Source organism: Haemorhous mexicanus, chromosome 2 (genome assembly GCF_027477595.1).
Source record: "Haemorhous mexicanus isolate bHaeMex1 chromosome 2, bHaeMex1.pri, whole genome shotgun sequence".
NCBI classification, from domain to species: domain Eukaryota; kingdom Metazoa; phylum Chordata; class Aves; order Passeriformes; family Fringillidae; genus Haemorhous; species Haemorhous mexicanus.
In genome coordinates this window covers 107,983,231-108,005,585 of record NC_082342.1, presented here as the reverse complement: position 1 = coordinate 108,005,585, position 22,355 = coordinate 107,983,231, and the positions used below count along the sequence as shown (strand labels likewise).

General features: G+C 40.4%; 1 protein-coding gene across 2 annotated transcripts in view; it reads left to right on the top strand.

The window, feature by feature from the left end:
• SMPX (small muscle protein X-linked) overlaps positions 1 to 22,355 on the top strand; it is a 42,098-nt gene that overhangs the window by 5,127 nt on the left and 14,616 nt on the right. For both annotated transcript variants that reach the window (XM_059839884.1, XM_059839885.1), the window contains exons 3-4: positions 3,689 to 3,778; positions 7,476 to 7,629. In XM_059839884.1, coding sequence (XP_059695867.1) covers positions 3,689 to 3,778; positions 7,476 to 7,616 — 231 coding nt within the window. In that variant the 3' untranslated portion in view covers positions 7,617 to 7,629. The remainder of the gene's footprint in view (positions 1 to 3,688; positions 3,779 to 7,475; positions 7,630 to 22,355) is intronic.

Genomic DNA, 22,355 nt, shown 5'->3' with positions numbered 1-22,355 from the left:
AATATTTTAAGAAACTTTACTTTTTGCAAAGGGAATTTGAATAATGAGAAAAATTACAGCAAAAATTTAAAATATATCTATTAAACATTGTGTCAAAGGTGGTTCTAGTAGGGAGACTTGCACCTGAATTGATGCTTGATACACTTTGAGCAGTCTAAGAACTATGACTCAAAATGTCACATTACTTTTATACATTGTGATTCATATCTTGTGATTCTTTGCTATTGTGTGCTGGTATAATAGGACTGATGTGCCCTGGGGAATGTACATCATGCTGCAGCAATGGGAGTGTAATGGCACCTCACTAACTGAAGTGTTTCATGGTGTTCTGTGTCTGAAATGGCTTTTTTCTGACTGTACTAGATATAGACAAAAATGTTCATTTCCCAATAGCTACTAAATACATGTGTGAGACTTAAAGGCAGCAGCTGGTTCCCAAGAGTAGTTCAGGGCAGTAGATGACCAAAGTACGTTAATTTCTGGAAACAATTCTGACCTCCCCTTCTCACTGCGGTAAAGGCTGTGAACAGCTCTGACTGAAAATTATTCTATCTTTAAACACTCTTGGCTTTGCCCAGAGGTAAGGATGAGGAGGTTTCTAGGGATTTTTGTTGTTGTTTGTTTCTGGATTTCATTCAGTTTTCTCTACAGCTTCTCCTTTCTCTTTCTTTCTCTTTCTTTCTTTCTTTCTTTCTTTCTTTCTTTCTTTCTTTCTTTCTTTCTTTCTTTCTTTCTTTCTTTCTTTCTTTCTTTCTTTCTTTCTTTCTTTCTTTCTTTTTTCTCTTTCTTTCTTTTCTCTCTTTCTTTCCTTCCTTCCTTCCTTCCTTCCTTCCTTCCTTCCTTCCTTCCTTCCTTCCTTCCTTCCTTCCTTCCTTCCTTCCTTCCTTCCTTCCTTCCTTCCTTCCTTTTTTCAAAATTAAATCCATAAATAAATTTATATGAAAGTGTTTTTCCAGATTACTCAGTCATCCATCTGGACAGCCAGGAATGGCTGTGATGTTGTGAAGGACTTATCCATAGCAGTCCTCAACTCATGCACAGCTGCATCAGTTGTATCCTAACCTTAATACCCTCTCTCTATTAATAAACACAAAGAAGAACAAAACAAAAGAATCTCAAAGTACCAATTCAATTGAGTCAAACCCACAATATATTAGTATATCATTTGTACAGATATTTTTCCTTTGGTCTGTTCAGAAGGACCCTGGTAGAGTACATCAGTGCACATACCTACCCAGTCATTGCAAAAACTGCATGGCACTAAATATGGTAGGCCTTTCAAACAAAGGAAGAGGCAAACTCAGAAGTTTTCATAATTAGTATGGTTAAACATAACAAGCACACCTAGAAAGTCTGTCTATAGCAATTATAATTTAGGATTTCCAGAGTCTAGAACAGAAAATTTCCTATTTAGCATTTTACTGGTTGGAGATCCTCCAGGGTCATATCTCCATCTCAACACACAGGTGACAGAAGTCTTGAAACATATTTTTAAAACAAAATTGTCTTTTTGTTAAGCAACAAAACTTGTTTGGCAACACAGCACAAGTCTTTGCAGAGCTATGCTGGTGTACAGAATTTGGCCTACCCATTACACAGCTGCTCATCTGTGAGACAGGACCAGCTCTGGATTAAGAGAGATTTACAGCTCAGGACTTTGGTACCTATGGTCAGGAATTGTTTGGAAACGTCATATTTTCATTTCATACTGGAAGTATTTTGATTTACATTATGTATTATCAGATCCAAACTGTTTTTAACTATGTCTTAAAGGATGCTCATTTTACTAAGTTATTTTGTCATGGCTGCATGCTTCTTGCTCAAACTCTGTCATGAATGTCCCTACTGCAGACAAAAAAGTACAAACTGCTTTATTGTGACAGATTACTGGGAAAGTGCTGAAGCAGACCAAAGAGTGCTTTATTGAATTTAATTAGCAGCTTGGGACTTAGTGGTTCATTTTTGCTTTCTGAACCACTTTTAGTCACAGTTGGTCTGTCAATCACAGTGGGAAATGCAAGGGCTGTAGTGTTCTGTGGGAGGCTGGCTTCTGCTTTGGCTGCCTCCGAGGGGAAGGAATGTCCAAGTTCAGGATGTGCACCACAAGGAGAGGTATCTCTTAAAGTTTCAGTTCTGCAAACTTTGCAGAGAAGTTTCCCATTCCAAAAATCGAAGCTGTCTGGAGATACCAGAGCTTGGCGGGGAAGTTACTTAAAACTAGAAACAGCAAAGCTGGGCTTTTTCCACCCATAAACGAAATAGAAAGTTAGGAACTGTGAGGCTGAAAATGCCCTGTCCCCTGGGAACTTAAAAAGCGCAGGTGAAAAGTTTCACCATAGCTAAACTAATGCCCAGTGGAAGACCTGTATGAAACAAATACCTGGTTATCTGTGACCCTGCAGATATTTGGCAGCCCCACTGAAATGACAGCGTCATCTTGCATGAATAAGATAATGGGAAACAGGTAAGCAGAATACAGGAAAAAGCATTCATTTCTTGGCAGATGGATTTTTAATTTGCTTGTCATTTGATTACAGCTGTCAGAACACTTGTTACTGAAAGCCGTGAGCTGTTTTCCTGTGGTTGCCCAAGTGGGTCATGATCTGCAAGACCATAACTTGAGCAGAAGGATGGGATTATTTGTCTTCATTTAGTGCAGATCAGTCAGGCGGTGAAGGACAAGAACAGAGCTCGCTGTTAGAAGGTTCTCTGCTTCTGCTCTGTAACATTATCGATTCAGCCCCTGGTTTTACCAGTGGGAGTTGTGGTATTTTGATGACATTTCCTAGGAGCAGCTTCTCTTCTGAGATCACAAGATAAGAATAAGTATAAATTGTGCATTTAGTTGATCATGCCATTTGACTTTTAAAACAATCTTGGCTGGGTCACATTGGGAAATGGATACTTTTCAGCTGCTCTTTCCTAAGCAGTGTTTTGTGCCATTCTATTCCCCAAAATCTTTACTTTTAAGATATCTATTATCAGCCCCAATTATGTTATGGCTACTGGTTTTCTGCCCCAGATAAAAGATGAGACTGATGCAGTTGTGTGGGTATCATTCTGGAGAGAGTTTGCAGAAGCTAGGGGCCAGTGGTATGCCCAGTGTTGGAGCTGGTTCAAGTATTTGCAGTTCATAGCAACTGTGGGTAAATTTTATTGGTAAAATCACATTTTTAATATTTATGGCTTAAGATGACTCAAGGCAGGCTTCCCTTCTAAGATAGCTGTGATTAAGTGAGGTGAAAACTGGTGTCACTAGAGAATGGGGAGTGGTCCAGTCATTGGGTGTTACTGAAGGATTTGCATGATTTACACATTTAAACATTGCTTTTGGCACTCACTTTCTGTTTGACCTTGACCGAACTGAAGCAGACCCAGGTGCCTAAAGACACTTTAGTGTCCAGTACTCATTTCTTTTAAAGTGCAGTGAAATCAGTTAGCATTAGTCTAAAATGCAGAACTTCAAAAGCTTTCTAGTTTGTTTTTTCACTTTCTCTCTTTCAAATGGAGATGAAAGCACTTCTCTTTCCACAGGAGTGGTGTGATGATGCATACATTGAAGGCATAAGTGCTTGGAAAGCATGATAATGTCTATATGCTTGTCCCACTCCTTTCGAGTTTTGCCGTTTAGCAACTGCATCTTCATTTATCAGTCACTATTATATGCCTCACAATTTCCTTCTCACAGGCTAATATTAACATCCCAATGGGAGCATTTCGACCTGGTGCAGGCCACCCTCATAAAAGAAAAGAAGTTATGCCTGAAGAAGTGGAGGAGGTAAGCAAAAAAGGTTTTTTGATTTGTTTTTTTCCGAGGAGAAACCCTGCCATAAAATGGGAAAAAGCCTTTAAAGTGATCTTATAGCTCCACATGCCCATCTTAGGTACCAAAGCTAAATATGCACTGATCATTCATGGAAATAAATGGCCACTTACTAACACTTCATGTAGAAATAGTTCTGCTTTTGGTGCCAAGGCACCTATGGGAACATAAACTGTTTCAAAGGTGTGCAACTCTGCTTCCCCAGTGGGATGATATCTGCTGTCAGGAGAGAGAGCCAGGATTTCACCAGCAGTATTTCTCTAAATGGGAGCTGATGAGATACAGCAGGAAAAGTTATAGCAAGCCTTTGGAAGACTTTGCTGCTCCCTGTCACCCTGTGGTGTGATTTATTGTTACAGCTTAACAATATTGGAACAGGTTTTCAAACACAATGCTTTTTAGAAGGTTTATCAACAAGAAGAAATTGAATGTGAAGACACTTGCAAGTTAAAACAGAAATTCCAAACCCATTTACCTGCCCAGGGGTGAAAATACTCCATTTTAGACTGAATTCTGTATTTTCATGCTTGTATTCTACAGGAAGTCTTTTAACACTGAGTTTTGAATATAAAATCCAATTTATACCTTAACTAACATTGATCACAAAGGTTATGATTAAACACAGATATCATATTTCTGAATCCTATTAAAGCATCTTAATTACCAATAACTTCAATAATAAATGAGACCCTAACACCCACAGTGGAAGAAAAGGTAGTGATAGATACTCAAAGCAAGATAAAAAAGATGGATGCTCCTGGTTTCCTGGCCAGTTTACTTAATTTGGATTCACAATCCCCACATGAGAACTCATCCTGCTGGGCCAGAGCTCCCACTGCTCCTCACAGCCAAGGGCAGGACAGGTTCTGTAAGAGCCAATTCTTCCTTTTCTGTCTCAGTCAGATTTTTTTTTTTCTGAATTTTGCCATATTTTGATATAAACAGTGCTGTGTTTACAGAGAACTTTCCTGAAATAATCAAACCTAGGCTGACTTGGCTTTTAAGAAGATTTAAAAAACAAACATCCAAAATGACCTTGGATAGATATTGTGGCTTTCTCCCTTGGAAAGGAATCAAAGCATATTCTCTCTGCAGTGATTAAACTGGTGAAGGAGTAGATGTTATTAAGCAGAAACTAATATAGCATGTGTAAGTTCTAGTAGTGTTGAGAAATAAAATAAATGACTGGTGCTGATAACTACATTTGTTTGGGTAATTGAGTGTTGCTTGGTTTCTCAGCTTCATGAATACTCTGTAGGGGACAGACATTATGGAAGATCTTGGCCCAGGTTTTATGAGCAATACTCAACCAAACCAATGGGATTAAACAGTACAGAAAAAGATCCTGTTATAGGAATAGAATACAAATGCTACCAGTGAACTTGTCATTTCAATTTTCTCATCTTGTTAAGTTTTGCCATACAGCTCATGATTTTTCAGAGCAGTTGTAGACAAATGCAACTTTTGCTAACAGTGCATAATCACTGGTAACAGTGCATTTTCCACTGTATTTTACAGCCTTGACATAGGAGATGGGGGGAATATGGATCTTACTCAAAGGGATGGTGGAGTCAGGTAGAAATGTATATTTTTGAAGGTCAGTGGAGCAGACATGTTAACATGAAAAGAAATGGAGGGTGGGAATTACAGAATATAACTCTTCTTCAGTCAGAGCATTCCCATGCTTGTATTTTTTAACCCTTATTGTATATCTAAGGGACTCTTCAAGCTTCCTTCCATAAAACTGAAGGCTTTAGTCTAACCTCAGCTGTGTGTGGCACATGGAGTGAAAGATACAGGGAGCAGTGAGGTCATAAACAGCAAACACCTGAGGCTGGAAGAGAACGCTGGCAACAATTTACGGAGCACAAAGTCTCCAAACTGTGGGCAGAGCTTGCACCACTTGTTGTACAAGAGGAATGGTATTGCACATGACTTGAAATGGTGTTTTTTACATAGTTTCTGCTATGTACTAATAAGTACTGCAGGGTTCAGGGAGTGCTGGTTTCCCCTGATTATTCAGATTATCTAGGAAAACTGTCACAGGAAACAATACAAACTAATGACATCTTTGACTACTGATACAATTTTGTGCATCCGTCCGAACAGGTTTTGTATCAATTTACTTATTCTCCTGCTGTGCTTTGCTACTGTTTCAGGATGTTAGATCATTAAACCAGGTATACAGTTCCTGGGGATGAATTACTAGCTGGGATTTGAAATCATCTAGTAAAAAATAGTAAAATATTATTGGTATTATCTTGGATTAATTAATTGTGTATTGGCTAAAATGTGAGAAAAGATAATACAAGTGTACCAAGCCCAGAAATTTAATTATCAATTCCATTTTCTTATATCTGATGATCTTAGGAAAGTCCTTAAAGATCAGACAGGAAGAAAATGACAGTTTTCTCCAATACCTTGTTTGTTTGCTAGTTGGCATTGCAGTCTTCTTCCTGATTAGCATGTAGTCCATTAGTCAACAGAGAAAAAAAAAAGAGGGGTTTACTGGCCAGTAATATCTGACAAGTAATGTTGGAATTTTAAAAAAAAAGTTAAATAGTAAGAATTGACTGTTCACAGTTAATGCACCTTTTCAAAAAGGGTGGCTAATAAAACTATATGATGATTGAACTCTAAAAAACCCATCACAAGAGGACATTCACAGAGTAATCAAAAATGAAAAAATCATTTCATCATGAAATTATTTATATAGTAAATATATTATTAAATATTATTCTATAACTAATATATTATAATATTAGTTACTATATAACTATTATTATTTATTTATTAAAATATAAATTAATCTCTATATGTACTTCATTCCTCCTTTATGCCAGCTTTATAAAATACACAACAGGCTGGAACAACAGTAAAGTCATGTCTGGAAATCTACTCCTTCAAAATATTACCCAGTCTAGAGCAGAAATGGTTTTTAATACCTGCTCTACTCATCCAGAAGCAATAGTACAGCTGAGGAAGTACCAAGGGCTGAAATCCTCTGGTCCATTGGGAAATGAGCTGAGTTACTCACTATTGTGTAATTGGTGTTATTTAACTGGCTTTTTTACAGTGTCAGCAAAGCAGCCATGCAGCACTACCTTAATTCAAATATAAAATGGCAAAAAACCCTTCTGGTCTTGCCACTGAGGTTATGAAAAGTTAAATTTCAACTCCTGTTGCTCTTGCATGGAGCTTTTGGAGTCCATAACCAACTATCATAACTCTTCTCCAGAGCTGCAGAAGTGCATGATGGTCTTCCTCTCCAAGTGTCTGGCAACTGTGAAACTCTCAAAGGAATTGGATTATAAAAATGATTCTTCTACTTTTTTGTTATCTAAAATATGAAGGATTTGGAGTTGCCATCAATTCTCCAGTCAGTTACTTTCTAGTAATTGCTTGGCATTATAAATTCTTACCCATTCTAATCCTCATTCCTCTAAAGTGAGCATCTTCTTTTTAGAATGTTGTTAGACATTTTAGACAACAACCAACAAAATAACTTATCTCTTCATGACTCCCCCCCTTTTTCCACTGGGATTTCCTGGAGTACAAAAACATAATTTCCTGTTTTTCAAATAACTGATCTATGCTCATGTTCAAGAGATTGCTATTGCAGAAGGAAGGTCACTGGTGTTCTTTTGTGCAGAATGCTCCTGCTTCAACAGAGGAGGAGAAAGAGAAGAAAGTGCTCCCAGGAGCTAAGAAACTTCCAGGTCCTGCTGTCAACTTGTCAGAGATTCAGAACATAAAGAGTGAGCTGAAATATGTCCCCAAAGCTGAACAGTAGCTGGAAGAAGCAGGTGAGTAGAAGAGAGGTTCTCTCTCTGCGTGGCTCTAGGAGAAGCAGGCTGATCCAGAAAGCTCTCTAAGTAAAAAGATGGCTTTTCAATTACTTCAGTGGACCTGGAGTCACACCCCATAATTCAAAGAAAAAATATTAGAACTCATAATTGGGATTTGCTGTTATTTCAAACATGTTGGAGTCTACATCTAATGAAATATGGCACCCACCAACCAGCCTGAAGTAGTCTATTCAGCATACTAAGAAGTCAGTGTATTTGGAATATCAAAGCCACCTTAAAAATAACATATTGCTTCATAAGCATAAGTTCCAGTTTTGCAAAACATAAAACTTGTATTTTTACAATATATCTACAAATGAATGTTTTACAATGCAAATGTATTTGTTGCAGTGATGGACAAGTAGGTCAGTATTTTTAAAAAGCTCCTTTGGAACATTAGTTATTAGATATTAATTTATTTATGTAATTCAAGATTGACATACTAATGGTTCCATGTATTTGATCACACAAACATACCCAATGCTGTTTGTGGCACTCCAGGACTTGCTGTAGTCCAGCACAGGAAGGACATAGACCTGTTGGAGTGAATCCAGAGGAGGGTCACAAAGGTGAAGGGAGGGCAGGAGCATCTCTGTGAAAGACAGACTAAGGGTGAGGTTGTTCTGCTTGGAGAAGAGGAGGCTCTGAGCAGACCTCACTGTGGCCTTTCGGTACTCAAAGAGGGCTTATAGAAAAGATGGGGACAGGATTTCTAGTAGGTCTTCTTGTCATAGGATAATGAGGAATGGTTTTAAACTTGAGGGGGTTGGATTCAGACTAGATACAAGGAAGAAGCTTTTTGCAATAAGGGTGATGAAACACTGGACCAGGTTGCCCAGGGAGGTGGTAAATGCCCCATCCCCATAAACATTGAAGATCAGGCTGGATGAGGCTCTGAGCAACCTAGTCTAGTGAAGATGACTCTGCTTATTGCAGAGGGGTTGGACTAGATGACCTTTAAAGGTCCCTTCCAGCCCAAACCACTCTGTGATTCTATGATCATTTTATTCAAAAGGAAATATTCAGCACTTCAGTGCCAACTTCAGAAAAGTTTATATCAAACAAGACCCATAAGCCTTTGTTGTTCTACATTCTGAACCTTATAGAAATTAATGATAACTTCTGTCCATGAAATTATCCTCAGATTTCCTTTGAAAAGCCTGAGTCAGTAAGATGTGTCAGGCACTTACAATGAAAACCCAGATGTACAGAGAAGTTTCAATTCCAAAAAATCCCCACCTTAAGAAAAAGATAGTTGTGTCACATAATATTCACCTGAATTGCTAGTTGTGCATACTGACTGATAAATCCTTTTTATCCTGAAGAGAGGCAGAGGAGTTGAGCAGGAGAAAATCATCTTGAATTTACTGCACAGAAACATAAATGAAAAACAGAGGAAAACAGAAAGCAATGCAGAGGGGTTCTGGGAATGCAGAACTGCTAAGAAACAGGAATCTTAAAAGAATTTGGGTATAATTTGAGTGCATTACCCCAGTGCACTCTGCATCATTAACATCATTATTTTTTATGTACAGCATAAATAGGCCATTTGGAAGGAAAGAGTGTTGAGTTTTTTCTTGCTTTTACCCTGCTGTGTCATAATGTTCCTGATATTTTAAAGATGCAACCGAGTCTTTCTCTTCAGGAAACTTGGGGGGGAAAAAAACATTTTGTAAAATGTAACATTTTAGTCATTTCACTAAAGCACTGCCCAGAGAAACATGAATTTTTAATGTGAGGCTTTAAAGAGGTTTTTTCCTGTAAGAGATATTCCAACATAAATTTAGCCCCATATTTATTCTCAGATGATTGCTATTTTTAACATTTAAAAGTTTTTTAGTAATTACCTTACTGAGAATCTGACAGAAACATTTAGGGCATGCTCAGCTGTTCACTCTAAATTTTTCTACAGAAACATCAGCAAAGTAAAGGGCATCTTGAAAGCAGTGAGGTTATTAAGAAAATATTTCTGTCTCTGTCCTTCTGATGTATTGGTTCTCAGGTTCTGACAGGGATACAGATTTCTAGATTTTGGGTAGTGCAGTCACAGATCATATCTGAAAAATTAGTGTTCACAGGAGTTGCAGGTACAGGACTCGCTGGAGCCTGTGAGTTTGGATGTTGTGCAGAACTAAGCATGTGCCTGAATGCTACATAAAATTGAGATATAATTAATCAGGTGCCACATCAGCAGCCTTGAGTGATACTAAATGTAAGGACTGTCCCCTGTAAGAAGAAATTCATCAGATCTGATGCTTAAGTTGTGGCCTGCAGCCTTCCATAAAATGTGATATTGTCAGAGAGCTGTTTTATGTTTGATTGTGCAAATCTAGAGAAGATTATCTCAGTCTGCAAGAAATTCACAACCACACATACCTGATACTTTGCTCCATCTACAAGAAGGGGTTAGAGATCATCCTTTGGATGTGATGATCTCAAAAGAATGGTGAATTGACTGGTCCATAGAATATGCCTGTGCAGAGTGTGTACTGATAGATGAGGGTGTTCTTTGGTTTTCAGTTTGGAAATTAATTCTCTCTTACATCAGTGCTATAATCTTCTCAGATATTCACTACTGAGGGATTTCCCTTTGATATTATTTTTTTCTTTCTTGTGGTACTCTGTAGGAAACTCTGTTTCTACTTGAAACACTTAGAATAACTCCAAATACTCTGGACAATATCCATTATTCTGTGATCCTATAATATGATACAATAAAAAAAAATCACAAGTACACTTTAACATGCCACAGATATCAAAGCTTTTATAACCACAGCAGGTATTTCCAACTTTACTTCCTGTATTGTCATATTTCATGGTTAGTTTCAATAAATTGCAAGCTAACATGATTAATTTCGTATTAATTTTGATCCATGTTTTCTTGCTAAGTTTAGCATGCAAACCCAGCAGCAAAAATAAGAAACCTACAAAGCATTAGGTTGGCTCATTATTTGCAAACCCATTCCTACATAATTTTCACTTTAGAGTAACTTCTGTTAAATATCTTTGGTCTTGCTCTTTGCCAAATTAGGAAACATGAATAGACTTGCTAAGATCATAGTAGTGACTACAACAGTTTGTGGGAGGAATGTAATTAGAGAGATGTCATGAAACTGGATCCACTGAAGGTCATCAAGTGCTCCTCAGTTAAGATATTACTGTAGTCATCCCTTCTGGGGATCGGGTCTATCATCTATAGTTAGCTAATTAGCATAATCTGTCATAAAGATTTTTTTCTTCCATACCTGTAGATGATGTGTTACATGCAGCTAGTTTTAATATAAATGTGAGTTATGATTCATTTCCCTTTTCTCCATCTACAATTTTTTTCTGCTCTCTTCACACCTGGACATTTCTACATGCACAGGAGTGAAGCATATGCAAAATAAAATAGTAGCAAAATATCATACACTAAAAATATATGCCCTACTGAATAAGTAATGGTAGGAAGCATTCAGTTTGTGACAAATGGAGGCTGCTGTGTCCGAGATTTATTGCCAATTGTTGTGATATTTCATGTGATAACTAGCATGGTGATTGTACTTGAAAATGGGCCTGAGCACAAACTGGCATTTCCCCTGAGAATATAGAAAATGGCAGCCAGTTACTTCTGCAGCTCATGTTCATTCTTTGCTCTGCAGCCCTTCCCCTGTTTTGTCCTGAAGTGTGGAGGGCTGTGTAAGAAATCTTTTATGGTGATGGGCCATGGAGTCTAAATGCTGGGCTTTTGTTTCAGAGGACCTAAACCTTCAGCTAAAGTGGTCTAGTCCTTTCCTCTTGAAGCAGATGTTCTTAGTGGAAGAACTTCTCAAAAGGCAAAAAGGGAAATTTACTATCTTGAAGTTACAAAACAGTCTGTCATGGACATAGGGGCAGCACTCCCAGCACTGTATTCTGGTTGTGTTTGGAAAAAAGGATTGTCAGGATCCCCATCACAATGTTGATAAAATGGTTTCTCACCATCTGATGCAGTACTTGCAGACAAATTGTTGTCTTTACCTGGAGCTCTACTTGGGAGGGTGGTTTGATTGCAGAAGGTAGTTCTGTTGTCAGGTTACAGAAGCAAAGGAACTGTATTTTGAAATCTGAAGAACTAGCAAGAGCTTCCTAGGGCAGCTTAGCCTTTGCACTATGCAGAGAATTCTGCCCCACATAAAATGAGACATCTTGTCAGCAGAGCAGCCTCTGAGATTGGCATCACTTGGGGAAAAAAGAAAGGGGAAAAACCCTAACAGAAGTCCCTCAGGGAATAAAGGTCTTATATCCATGCACACAAGATGTCCCTTAGTGTTGCTATTAATTATTTACATGAAAAAAATTTGTCAATCACCCCAGGCTAAAAATGCACATTTTTAGCATTATAACTTTGCCTGCTAAAGATTTAATTACAGTTTCCTGCTATATATTGCTCTAAAGCTGCCCCTCAGTTAGCAGCAGCCATTTACCCCTCCTAGTGTCCCTGCTCTTACACACAGTTTAGTGTTTGCATCTTATCCCTGTGCTCATGTGGATCGGAGGGGTACAGTTAAACTGCAGTACTGCTACAAGCAAGGTTATTGCTTTTTTCTCCAGAAACACAACAGTACTTTGCTAGCAGAGGAACTCTGACCTGCTGTGAGCTCTTGAAAAAACACTGCAGTTTTAGGAATATGTGTTCATTTAATTGAGTCCCAGCAGCCATAACTTCTGTGAGAAAAGGGTACCCTGCATCCAGAGGATGCCAAGGTAGGTCAGGAGATAAGATCTCCTGGAGTGGGAACTAGGGGGTGAAGAAGGAGGGTGTGCATCAAGAATCTCTGCAGGACCCTCCTGCCAAAGCCAGAGAGGTCATGGGGAGATCTCCTCAATGTGCATAAGCACCTAAAGGCAGGGTGCAAAAAGGACAGAGCCAGGCTCTTCTTGGTGGTGCTGAATTGTGGAAAGAAAAACACTCTACAAGTTTGTGAAAGTTGTAAAGCTGGTATGTTTAATACAGCGCTGGACGCATGTGGGGATCGCTGCCCTTAAAAGATACGTGTGCCCCTAAGAACTCCTGGTCCTTTTTGATCTCCCTTACTAATCCATAGGCATGGAATTTCACAATAGGTTCATACATATTCATTTTATTTATTTCGTGGTTTTTATCAGTTAGTTTTTTATCAGAAAGTACAGAAGGAACTCCTGGGTCACCCTACCCTGTCTCCCGCAGCCTCTCCATCTGTTTCAGAGTTCAAGGGGCCCCCCTCTTATCTCTGTCCTTTGGCTGAAGCAATTTCTTTAAGCATAGGTTTTTAGTGAGAACAGGCAGTCAGACCAAACTGCTATGTTTGCAAGCTACAGACTTAATTCAAAGAGGTTCATTTTACCTAAATCCCAAATGGATTTCTACTCTGGAAAATTTCCACTCTCTCTCAGTGCCCAGTGACTGGGCATCCCAACATACTCACGGTGTGGCCTGTGGTAATTTCAAAGTGCTTCTTGTCTTCTTCTATCTATGGTTTCCACCATCCTGCTGTTTTTGATTCAGAACTCCCAGACCAGCAGCACTCGGGGATTTCATGGCCAGCTGTCATTTTTGTCAGATTCCTTCTTCTTGTAAAACTGTCCTAAGAAACAAGGTAGCTGAAGGCTTGTAGGATTTTTTTAATAGCATATTTAAAGTTCTTTCGGTTTGCCTTCCAGGTTTTCTGAGTTTACTTAAGATGTGCTTTCAGACCCTTAAACAGAAGAGCTAGAAATTTCTTTTCAAAGAGAAAAAGGGGATGTCCAGGACATCATTTAGTATCAGAGGAACCTTTGTAATCCTATTACCTCCTTGAGAAAAAAAAATAATTTTGTTATTTTCCAGAGTTTCTGTGATCAGAAGAAAAAATTTGGTTGTCATGGTTTAACCCCAGCCAGCCACCAGGTACCACACAGGAACTCACTCATTCCCCCACCAGGGAGGAAGAGAATTGGAAGGGTAAAAGTGAGAAAACTTGTGGGTTGAGGTAAAAACAGATTAATAGATAAAGCAAGAGTCATGCAAGCAAGCAAAGCAAAACAAGGAATTCATTCACAGCATCCCAAGGGCAGGCAGGAGCTCAGCCATGGCCTGGAGAGCAGGGCCCCACTGCACATAACGGTGACTTGGGAAGACAAACACCAGCACTCCAAATATCGCCTCTTCCTCCTTTTTTCCCCCACTATATATTGATCATGATGCCATACTGGTCTGGAATATCCTTTTGGACAACTGGGGTCCCCTGTCCCAACCTCCCAAACATCCCCAGCCCCTCACCAGCATGGTAGGAGGAAAAGCAGGAAATGCCTTGGCTCTGTGAGAGCCCTGCTCAGCAGTAACAAAAACATCTCTGTGTTATCAGCCCTGTGTTCACTATAAATCCAAAATTTAGCCCCATAGCAGCCACTGTGAAAAAAATTAACTCCACCCCAGCGAAACCAGCCCAATTTCTTCTAATATGGTTTGCAGCTGTCTGTCCTGAATTGAGTCTCTAGCCCAGCACAATGCTGTGGTGAGCCCCAGCACACATCAGTCCTTCTCAAGTCAGGGAGAGATTTCCTTCTCATTCTCTAGCTGAATTGTGGAAGAGGAGGGGAAAACAGGCTGGAGAGAGTCAGCAGACTTTCCAGAGGCCTAAGAAAGCTTGAAGGTGTGTGTCAGGAGGTTAATTCTGGCAAGTAAAGTACAGGGCGTATTCTTATAAACCACAAATGCTTCTACATACACTAGTTAGGAAAAGATTCTGCTTTGTGGTTTTGGAAACTGACAAATAACTTCAAAACAAACACTGAAGAATCAGAAAACATTTTGCTTCAAAGCAAACTACCAGAACAGATACTTGTATTTTTTCAAAACAAAAAATATTAAAAAATTAAAGTCTTTTATTTCCAAACTGTATATTCAAGCAGAGCTTTTAAAAATTATTATTACTGGAAGAGACAAGCACAAAGTAATAACTTGAAGAAGTCTGTCCTAATTTTTAGAAGATGAACATGTAATTTACTGCTCTATCCACACCATACACAGGAGAGTTTGCAGACATGTGGAGATGAACAGACCTCTACACAGAGACAGGAGAAATGTCTTCATTGGGCCTCTCCCTTTGAAACATTAATGCACTTAAAGTAACAAAATACTTCCAATGCTATCAATGTGAGCCCACAAATCTCTGCTCTGTTCTCAAGTGAGAACCATTTCTGGTAGAAAGGTTTAAGAGTTTTGTTTGAAAGCTGAAAGTTTTCATAGGTATTGCTATTTAATAACTGCTTCCCTGTAGTCATTCTGTTGATTCCTTAGTCCTGAACTCTTTTATACAATAACCCCTCTCTTTCCATTGGTGCTGTTCATGAAAGATTTTCATAAAAAATAAACTTTACACTCAGTTCCCTGAATGAGATGCAATTTCTGGGGTGACACCCCTCCAAAGAAGCTCAGAAAGGCAGGAGGTCTCATGATGGAAGGATCAGTGCAGTGTGAAGAGGAAATACAGTCAATAGTCCTTTTCTTGTTTATCTCTGCTAGATGTGTTAGCCCATGAACTGCAGCATGTAACAACAGGTACTACTGGAATATACTCCTCTTGGAAATCTCAGAACAGGATATCAGGGATCCCTAAAACTTCAGTTATTTGCTGTGTGAACAGGTCCAAGTATTTAGATGAAGGTCCTGTTACTTGAAAGGCACCTATCCCAAATCATATGCATGTATATCCATGCAGAACTAGTTGTAACCAGGGAACTGTGGACATTGGAAACTGGAGAGCAGGAAGAAGATCCTACTGATCACTGCTAGAGAGGTATGAGTGAGATGAGAGCAATGCTGTTTGTCTGTTCCTGGTGACTGTCCTGCCAGTGTTAGGTATGCCTGGAGCAATCTGACACTGTAATGACAGAAATCATCTGAAACACAAAATAATAAGCAATTCCAGTCATTCCCACCTTATACTGTTCAAAATGTGTTCAGCACAAGGTTTTCAAGTGCTACATCAGAGTGAAAAGGCTAACTGCTTTGGAATACATGAAGTGTGACTTCCCACATTAGTAACAGCTCAGATAGTTTTATCAAATCTACATAAATTGTAGCCAATTAAGTTGACAGTATGATCTGAAATATCTCAGCTCTGATGTGATAATCAAATGAATTTTCTTCTAAATTTGGTGCCTCATCATTTTGTTTTATAGATTTTATTCATTTCATTTGATAGAAGACTACCTAATTATGTTCTCACAGCCTTGTGCTTAAAAAGCACATAAATTACTGCATTATGTACTTTGTCATCTCTTGCAGAACTGGCTCGATGTGAGCCTTGTCACCCCTGTCCAGGAGCAGGCTATCTACAAGTGTCCCAAGCCCTGACTTGTCATCAGGACTACACCTGTTTCAGCCACCAAATTGTTCCTGGTGTGCCTTCTTTTAAAAAATGCAGCTCTTTTAGTGCCAAGGCTACCTCTGTTTCACACTTGTTTGCAAATTTCTTCAGAGAGTAACATTTTGTATTGTTTGAGCTCACTGTGTGTAGGTAGAACATCCTATGTAGGTAAAGCTCACCATGACACTGATCCCAAGATCCACTGCCCCACTGTCAACACTACAGAGGAAATGCTAAACTTCCAATGTAGTTTGGTTCTGCTGACCCTATCTGCTGCTGTTTTAATCTCCTAATTTCCCTCTGATTTGCCAAAGGAGTCTCAAACGCTGCATTTCCACGTGAACAAAGGACACAGCATAAATGAGCTTTTCCCTGCAGAAATATGTATTAGTTTTACTCTCACTGTTGGTCATAATTTATTTTTCAAATTTGATTTGCTATGGGTTTTAGCTAGCTGAAGGGAGACTCAGCTGAACTAACCTTTACTTCAACTTGGGAATAAGTATAATGCCAGGCTTTTTTTTTGTCCTGCCATTTACTGGTTGTAACAGTAGGTCTGTATTTGCTTCTGACTGCAATTGACTGAGGTTCATCTACAGACATGGGTTCCATAAAAGCAGAATAAAACCCTCAGTCTTGCTCTTCAGAACTTACTCCCCCACCTTGGTAAAGTTGATGTAGCATTGCTTTTAATTTAATAATTCAGCTATTCAATGGATAAAAGGAATAAATTGAGTCCTTCAGCTTTTAGCTCTCCCGGGTCTTTGTTCTCCTTTATTGCCTTGGAGCACACCTTGCCTTAAAATCGCTGTTCCTCCTACGTGAATTTGCAGAGCCTTTGAGGGCAGAGCGAAGCCACCTCGGAGCAGGGATGGCAGTGGCCGGGGATGCGCTCGGCGAGGGAGGCGCTGGCCGGGCGCGCCCCGCTGGCGGCGCTGAGCCCGGAGCGGCGCGGCACGAGCGGGGCTGGCACAAAGGGACAGCGACGGGGCCGCCGGAGTGGCTTTTACTGAGGAAACATCAGAGAACAAAAAGCTTCCCCCAAAGCCAAACGGCTCCCGTTCTGAGGGAAGGATGATGACAATAATTGGATATTGCTGCTTCAAAGCTTTGAAACGTGCTGCCTTTGTACAGAAGATGAAATCAACATGAAGTAGGTACTGAAATGGAAGAAAATGCATATGCAAAGACTTGAAACCAAATATTTGAGCTAAAATAGGCAGAATACAGGGAAAAGAACACCTTCAGGTTTTCTGTGTTTACAAATCACACTGCTCTTGAGTGCAGTATCCTTCCAAAAATAGTTAAAGATGGGATACAGTATGTCCTCTGCTAAAATTAATGAAGGATCTCAGACCTCCATTAAATACCTAATGAAGGATCCCAAACCTTTTAATTTTGAATTTCTCAATTTCCTTGGTTTTGTGGTTTTGTCTGAAAATATTTGAATTGATCTGTCTCTTCAGGCTTTGAATAGAAGCATTTATTTTTGAAAAATATGTACTATTTCTCTCTTTTACTTCTCAAGAAAAGAAAAGCTCTCTCTGTGAAGACGAGGCATACTTTCAGTGTTTCAGTCCATTTTGCTGAAAGTAAAGTGAGCCCAGATGGGTATATCACACATGTACCCTTTTTTTAGTTTAAGCCCTTCATTTAAAAAGTAACGAATAACGTAGTAGTTCATCTTTTTCTGCTTTTTATATGCTTCTAAATTTTTTATTCTGGAACAGAATCAATATGCTATCATATATGTGAATAATTACTCCGGGGAAAATTAATTCTGCAGCTAAGTGTTGTCTGTCTCCAGTTCCTACAGTTTAACACATTAGCAGACAACACCTGAGCCACTGCTGAGCTGGTGAATGCTTCAAAGTCTGTCACAAACCGTGTTTGTGTTCTGCCTTACATGTGTAGAGAACAAGAACCTGGCCAGACCTGTGTTAATCCTGGCCACAAAACACCACAGCTCACTTGACAAGCAGTCATGGGCCACGTCCAAGTGTGAAGTTATCTCAGTTTGGTTGAAGTTGAGAACACCTGTTTCCCTAAGGCAGGATGACAAATAGTGGGATCAGCTTCAATGCCTTGCTTTAATAGATGCCATAGAGGTGAGCAGAGGCTGGCTCCCAGAGAAGCTTGTGCTAACCTGCAGCTAAAAGCCTCATTTTTGAGCTAATGGTTGACCATCCTTCAGCAAAGTCAAGTCCCTGGATCTCCATCTCCAGCGAGATTTTTGGCATCCTAACCATTTTCATCAAGGCAAGCCCATGGTATGAAAATCATGTGCAATGGCAGAAGAGTACCTTCAGCCAATGGAGCCTTCATTCCCATCCCTCAGCAGTGTCTGGAATTTTATGAGCAGCACAGGGACCAGATCCATGTTGTGCAGAATGCTGCAGGCAGCTCCAGAGAGCCATCCAGGATGGCAGAAAACACCTTGCACTGCTGTGTTCTGACCTGCCTCGGGGAGACTCTTCATCTCTGTGTCTCCCAGTGCTCTCTTTGCCATGGAGGTGATCCTCTGCAGGATCTACCAGAGGGAACAGCTGCCTGAGCTCCAGCCCCTGTAAGCACTTACTGGCTCGCTGGCTCCATCACTAAAGAGGGGAGCTGAATGCCTCAGACCCTGAAAGCAGGCAGGCAGGAGTGGAGAGCAGCTGGCCAGCATTATGGCACTGCCTTCTGCCTCAGTTGCTGTATCCCAAGGGATGGATGAAGACAGAATTGTCTTCCCCTGCCAGGGTGCTCTAGCGCTGCTCAGGGATAAGTCCTGGCTCCTCCCAACAGGAAATTGGCTGTAAAGAGATGGGCAAGTTTACAGAGAGAGGAAAATGAAGGTAGAGAGTCCTGTCTCACCCATAGTCCTCAGTGCCTCTGGTCACACAGGTCCCTTCAGAAACTTTCTGCCCTGCAGAAACCCACACTTCTGCCATCTTGAGAAGATGATTTTGCACATGCTGTTATGAACCCTTGAGACACTTCTGCAAGCAGCATGGTGAAGCTTGTGTGGAAAGCTGTTTAGACATAGCTAACAGAAAAAATTGGAAAACAATCATATTTTTTCCCTGGGGCTTCAGCAATGTTCTCAGTAAAGCCAGGAGACATTTCCCATCACCCTGAATAAACAGTGTGAACTGTCTCCTCCAGATATGCTCAAAATATTTTAAAAAGCAAGTAGAAAAATTTGCAAACATGCAAGAGAAGGGATGTGCTGGTGGCCCCTCCCTTCTGCCTTGGCTCAGTGGTTATCACTCATACACAGCCAGGAAGCATGAATAAACCAGGTCAGGTCTTTCTTTGCCTCAAAAGGATTAAAACCCACAATTCTTCCTTCCCTGGAGACAGCAGGCTAGCTTGGCAGGGGGGCCCTTTCTAGACTTCAAGCTAAAGCTCACCTTCTGTGCAGAAATGAATTAATCTGTAGATAAGTCAGCCTGGTGCCAGCTTAGCACTCTGGAGCTCAACTGGCACTGAGGAAACTTGCTTCCATGTGCCTTAGCCTGTGGATTGGTGTGTACCATGTCTAAAGGCTAATTTGTGTAGCAACAGTCTCCTCAAGCTATGATTTGAAAGAAACTAGGGTGGCTGCTGCTGTGTTTTTGTACAGCCTGATGCAGTTATGTAGCTGCTGAGGAGGACAGTCTCTGTGCAAAGCCACCAAGCTTCTGGGTGCTGCTCAGGATTACACATCTCCCTGGCACTCACCCTGGCAGGGTTATTTAAACACAGGTCATTTTAGATGGGCATGAGCACAGTTTGAGGTTATGGTGTAGCTGGCTCATGGTTTTGAGGACCACAATTTTGGATTTAAGTACCTGCATCCCATTTGCACCTGAGGCATTCAGATTGCTGGGACTGTCCTCTAGTGGTAAGGAGCTCAAGCCCAAGGTCACTCAGTGGGTACTGTGCTCATAAATCACTTAAGTGCATGTCAAAATCACACTCCAAATCTGAGTCTTCAAATTGCATATTGCTCACTGCTGAGAGTGAATGGGGCTCTGTGTCTCTGCAGTCAGATCCAACACCTGTGCTGGTACAGCTGTGTGAGTGCTCCAGCAGGAGCTGCTGCATATCTTCTGAGAGGAGCCTTTCTGCCGAGCTGAGCAAAAGAAATATTTTCCACAGAAACCGTAGATCATGACCATGCAAATTCAATACCAAAATATAATTGGTCTCTGGTGTCTGTGTTTTAACAGCAGGTGATTCCTCTCAGCTTTTCCTTCTATTTCTCTGTGGAAACATATTCTTTTCATTTTCAATTTGTTTAGTCAAAAAACAATTTTCTATTTTGAAAACATGGTGCTGTGAGAAAGTTTAGTTCTCCCATATGTCTTCCAGTCAATCCTAATAACTCATTTCTAAATGCTTACCTGTCACAGATTGCAAATCAAGTATTAACACGACAGGCAACATGTTGTAACACTTTCATTTATGTTTTGAAGAAACCTGTCTATTCCTTGGAAAAAGATGGGCTTACCTTTGAAACTCTAATAAATTACAAAATTCTATAAACACAACATATATATACTGGTTATATATATATATATATATATATATATATATATGTACTGGTTACTGATATGAAAGCACGCGTACTGTAGATTTATGTATCAAATATTAAGCTACTTGTCCATAGACAAACTGCCCCACTACCTGCAGCAGCTTTGAAGAAGTGAGATAAGGTGAAGAACTGAGCATATCCTGTACAGACCAGATGTCAGAATGCACAGTTTTCTGATGCAGTCAGTAACATGTCAAGTTAAATTAACAGCCTGTATATGATGTCTTGGCTTGGTGCTTTTCCATCTCTGAGGCGATCCTCCGGGTTGGGTGCAAGACGGCTGTCAAATCTCCCAAGCTGATTAAGAACTCTCACTTTCCCATGGCAAAGGAGCCATAAAACCTAGGATGAGACTTATATATGCAGAAGAGGCTGCAGAGGATGTGGGTTATATAAAAACTATGTTGGGTTTTGAGTTGGCAATCATTTTCTTACCACCCTTTCCTTTTCTTCCCATTTGCTATATTTTTCAATATATTTTGCTTCATACAAAGTGCTAAGAATTTCAGAAGTACTTGCAATGTGCACAGAGACCACTAAGTCTCTATTTCAATGCATTGAAAATAAAACCACAGCCAACTTCTGTCTCATCTGTGAGTATATTTGCAGGGATGTGACCATTGTCTCAGGCCCACTCTTTTTATTGCACGTGCCAGAGTTATGTTGAAAGAAAACAGGTGGAGGATTAGTGCCACAATTAATCATAGTTCAGTCATGCTGTGATATTATCTGTAGGCATATCAGACGTACACTATATTTATATGGAACAACACTCACTCACACATTATGAATTCTGTGAGAAGAAGCCATATGACCAGGAGAAAGTAGCATTTTTAGAAACTGTAACTAGCACAAAAAGTCAAATGTGGGTTATTTGCAGTACGGACTGGGTAAGGTGGCAGAAGAGGCAGAATTCATGATGAATAAATTGGGTATTGCTACTCAAATAGAAATAGCTGAGATTTCTTTTGTCTTTCTTGGAGAGGAGCCTCTTCTCAGTGTCTTCAAGATCACAGAGCTTGCTGCTAATGTATTGAGAGCAAAGAAATCAGGCTGAGAGAGCTTAGGGATAGGGATTGCTTCAGGTTTGGCAGCACTTGGCTGGCCCCAGCCCCACGCTGCCCATCCCTGTTCCTGCAGCGCAGCTGGACTGAGGAGCCACCTGGCTCCACACCAGCCTCACAGTCGAGAAGAAGTAACTTCCCCTGCCTTCAGAGCCCAGCAGGGACCACTAAATGTCACTTCAGCTGACTGGGATCTCTGGGCACATCTTCTCTTTCTGTAGCAGAGCAGCACACAACACTGGGTGTTACTCTCACAGAGCTTCAACCTGTCCAAGTGCCCACGAGATCCCTGCAAAGTCCTGAAAGAGCCAAAATTACAGCAGAGCTGTGTTCCTTTCCTGAGGCTTCCAAACAAACAGATCCTGGCCAGGCCCTCACTAGTGTTCACCTCTAGGAGGCTTCTGAAGTGGATTCTCTTTGTAACTTTAATTGCAGTTTAGTTTTAAAGTGGGGAGCACATCAGGCAGCAGCAGGGGAGCATCTGCAGGATGATTCCTCCTCCCCAGGGTAGCAGGTCAAGGGGCAGCAGCCCTCTGCTCAAATAGGGTCTGTAGAGGTTACATTGCTGCATTTTTTCCCTTTAACTGCAACGGCAGAAGCAGGTAGGTTGTGCTGCTGCCTTTCTGTGTTTCCCTGGCTACCACAGAAAGGTGGCTGTTTTACTTTCCCCAGCCTCTTCTCAGTAGTAATGTAAAGGAACAGTGTGTC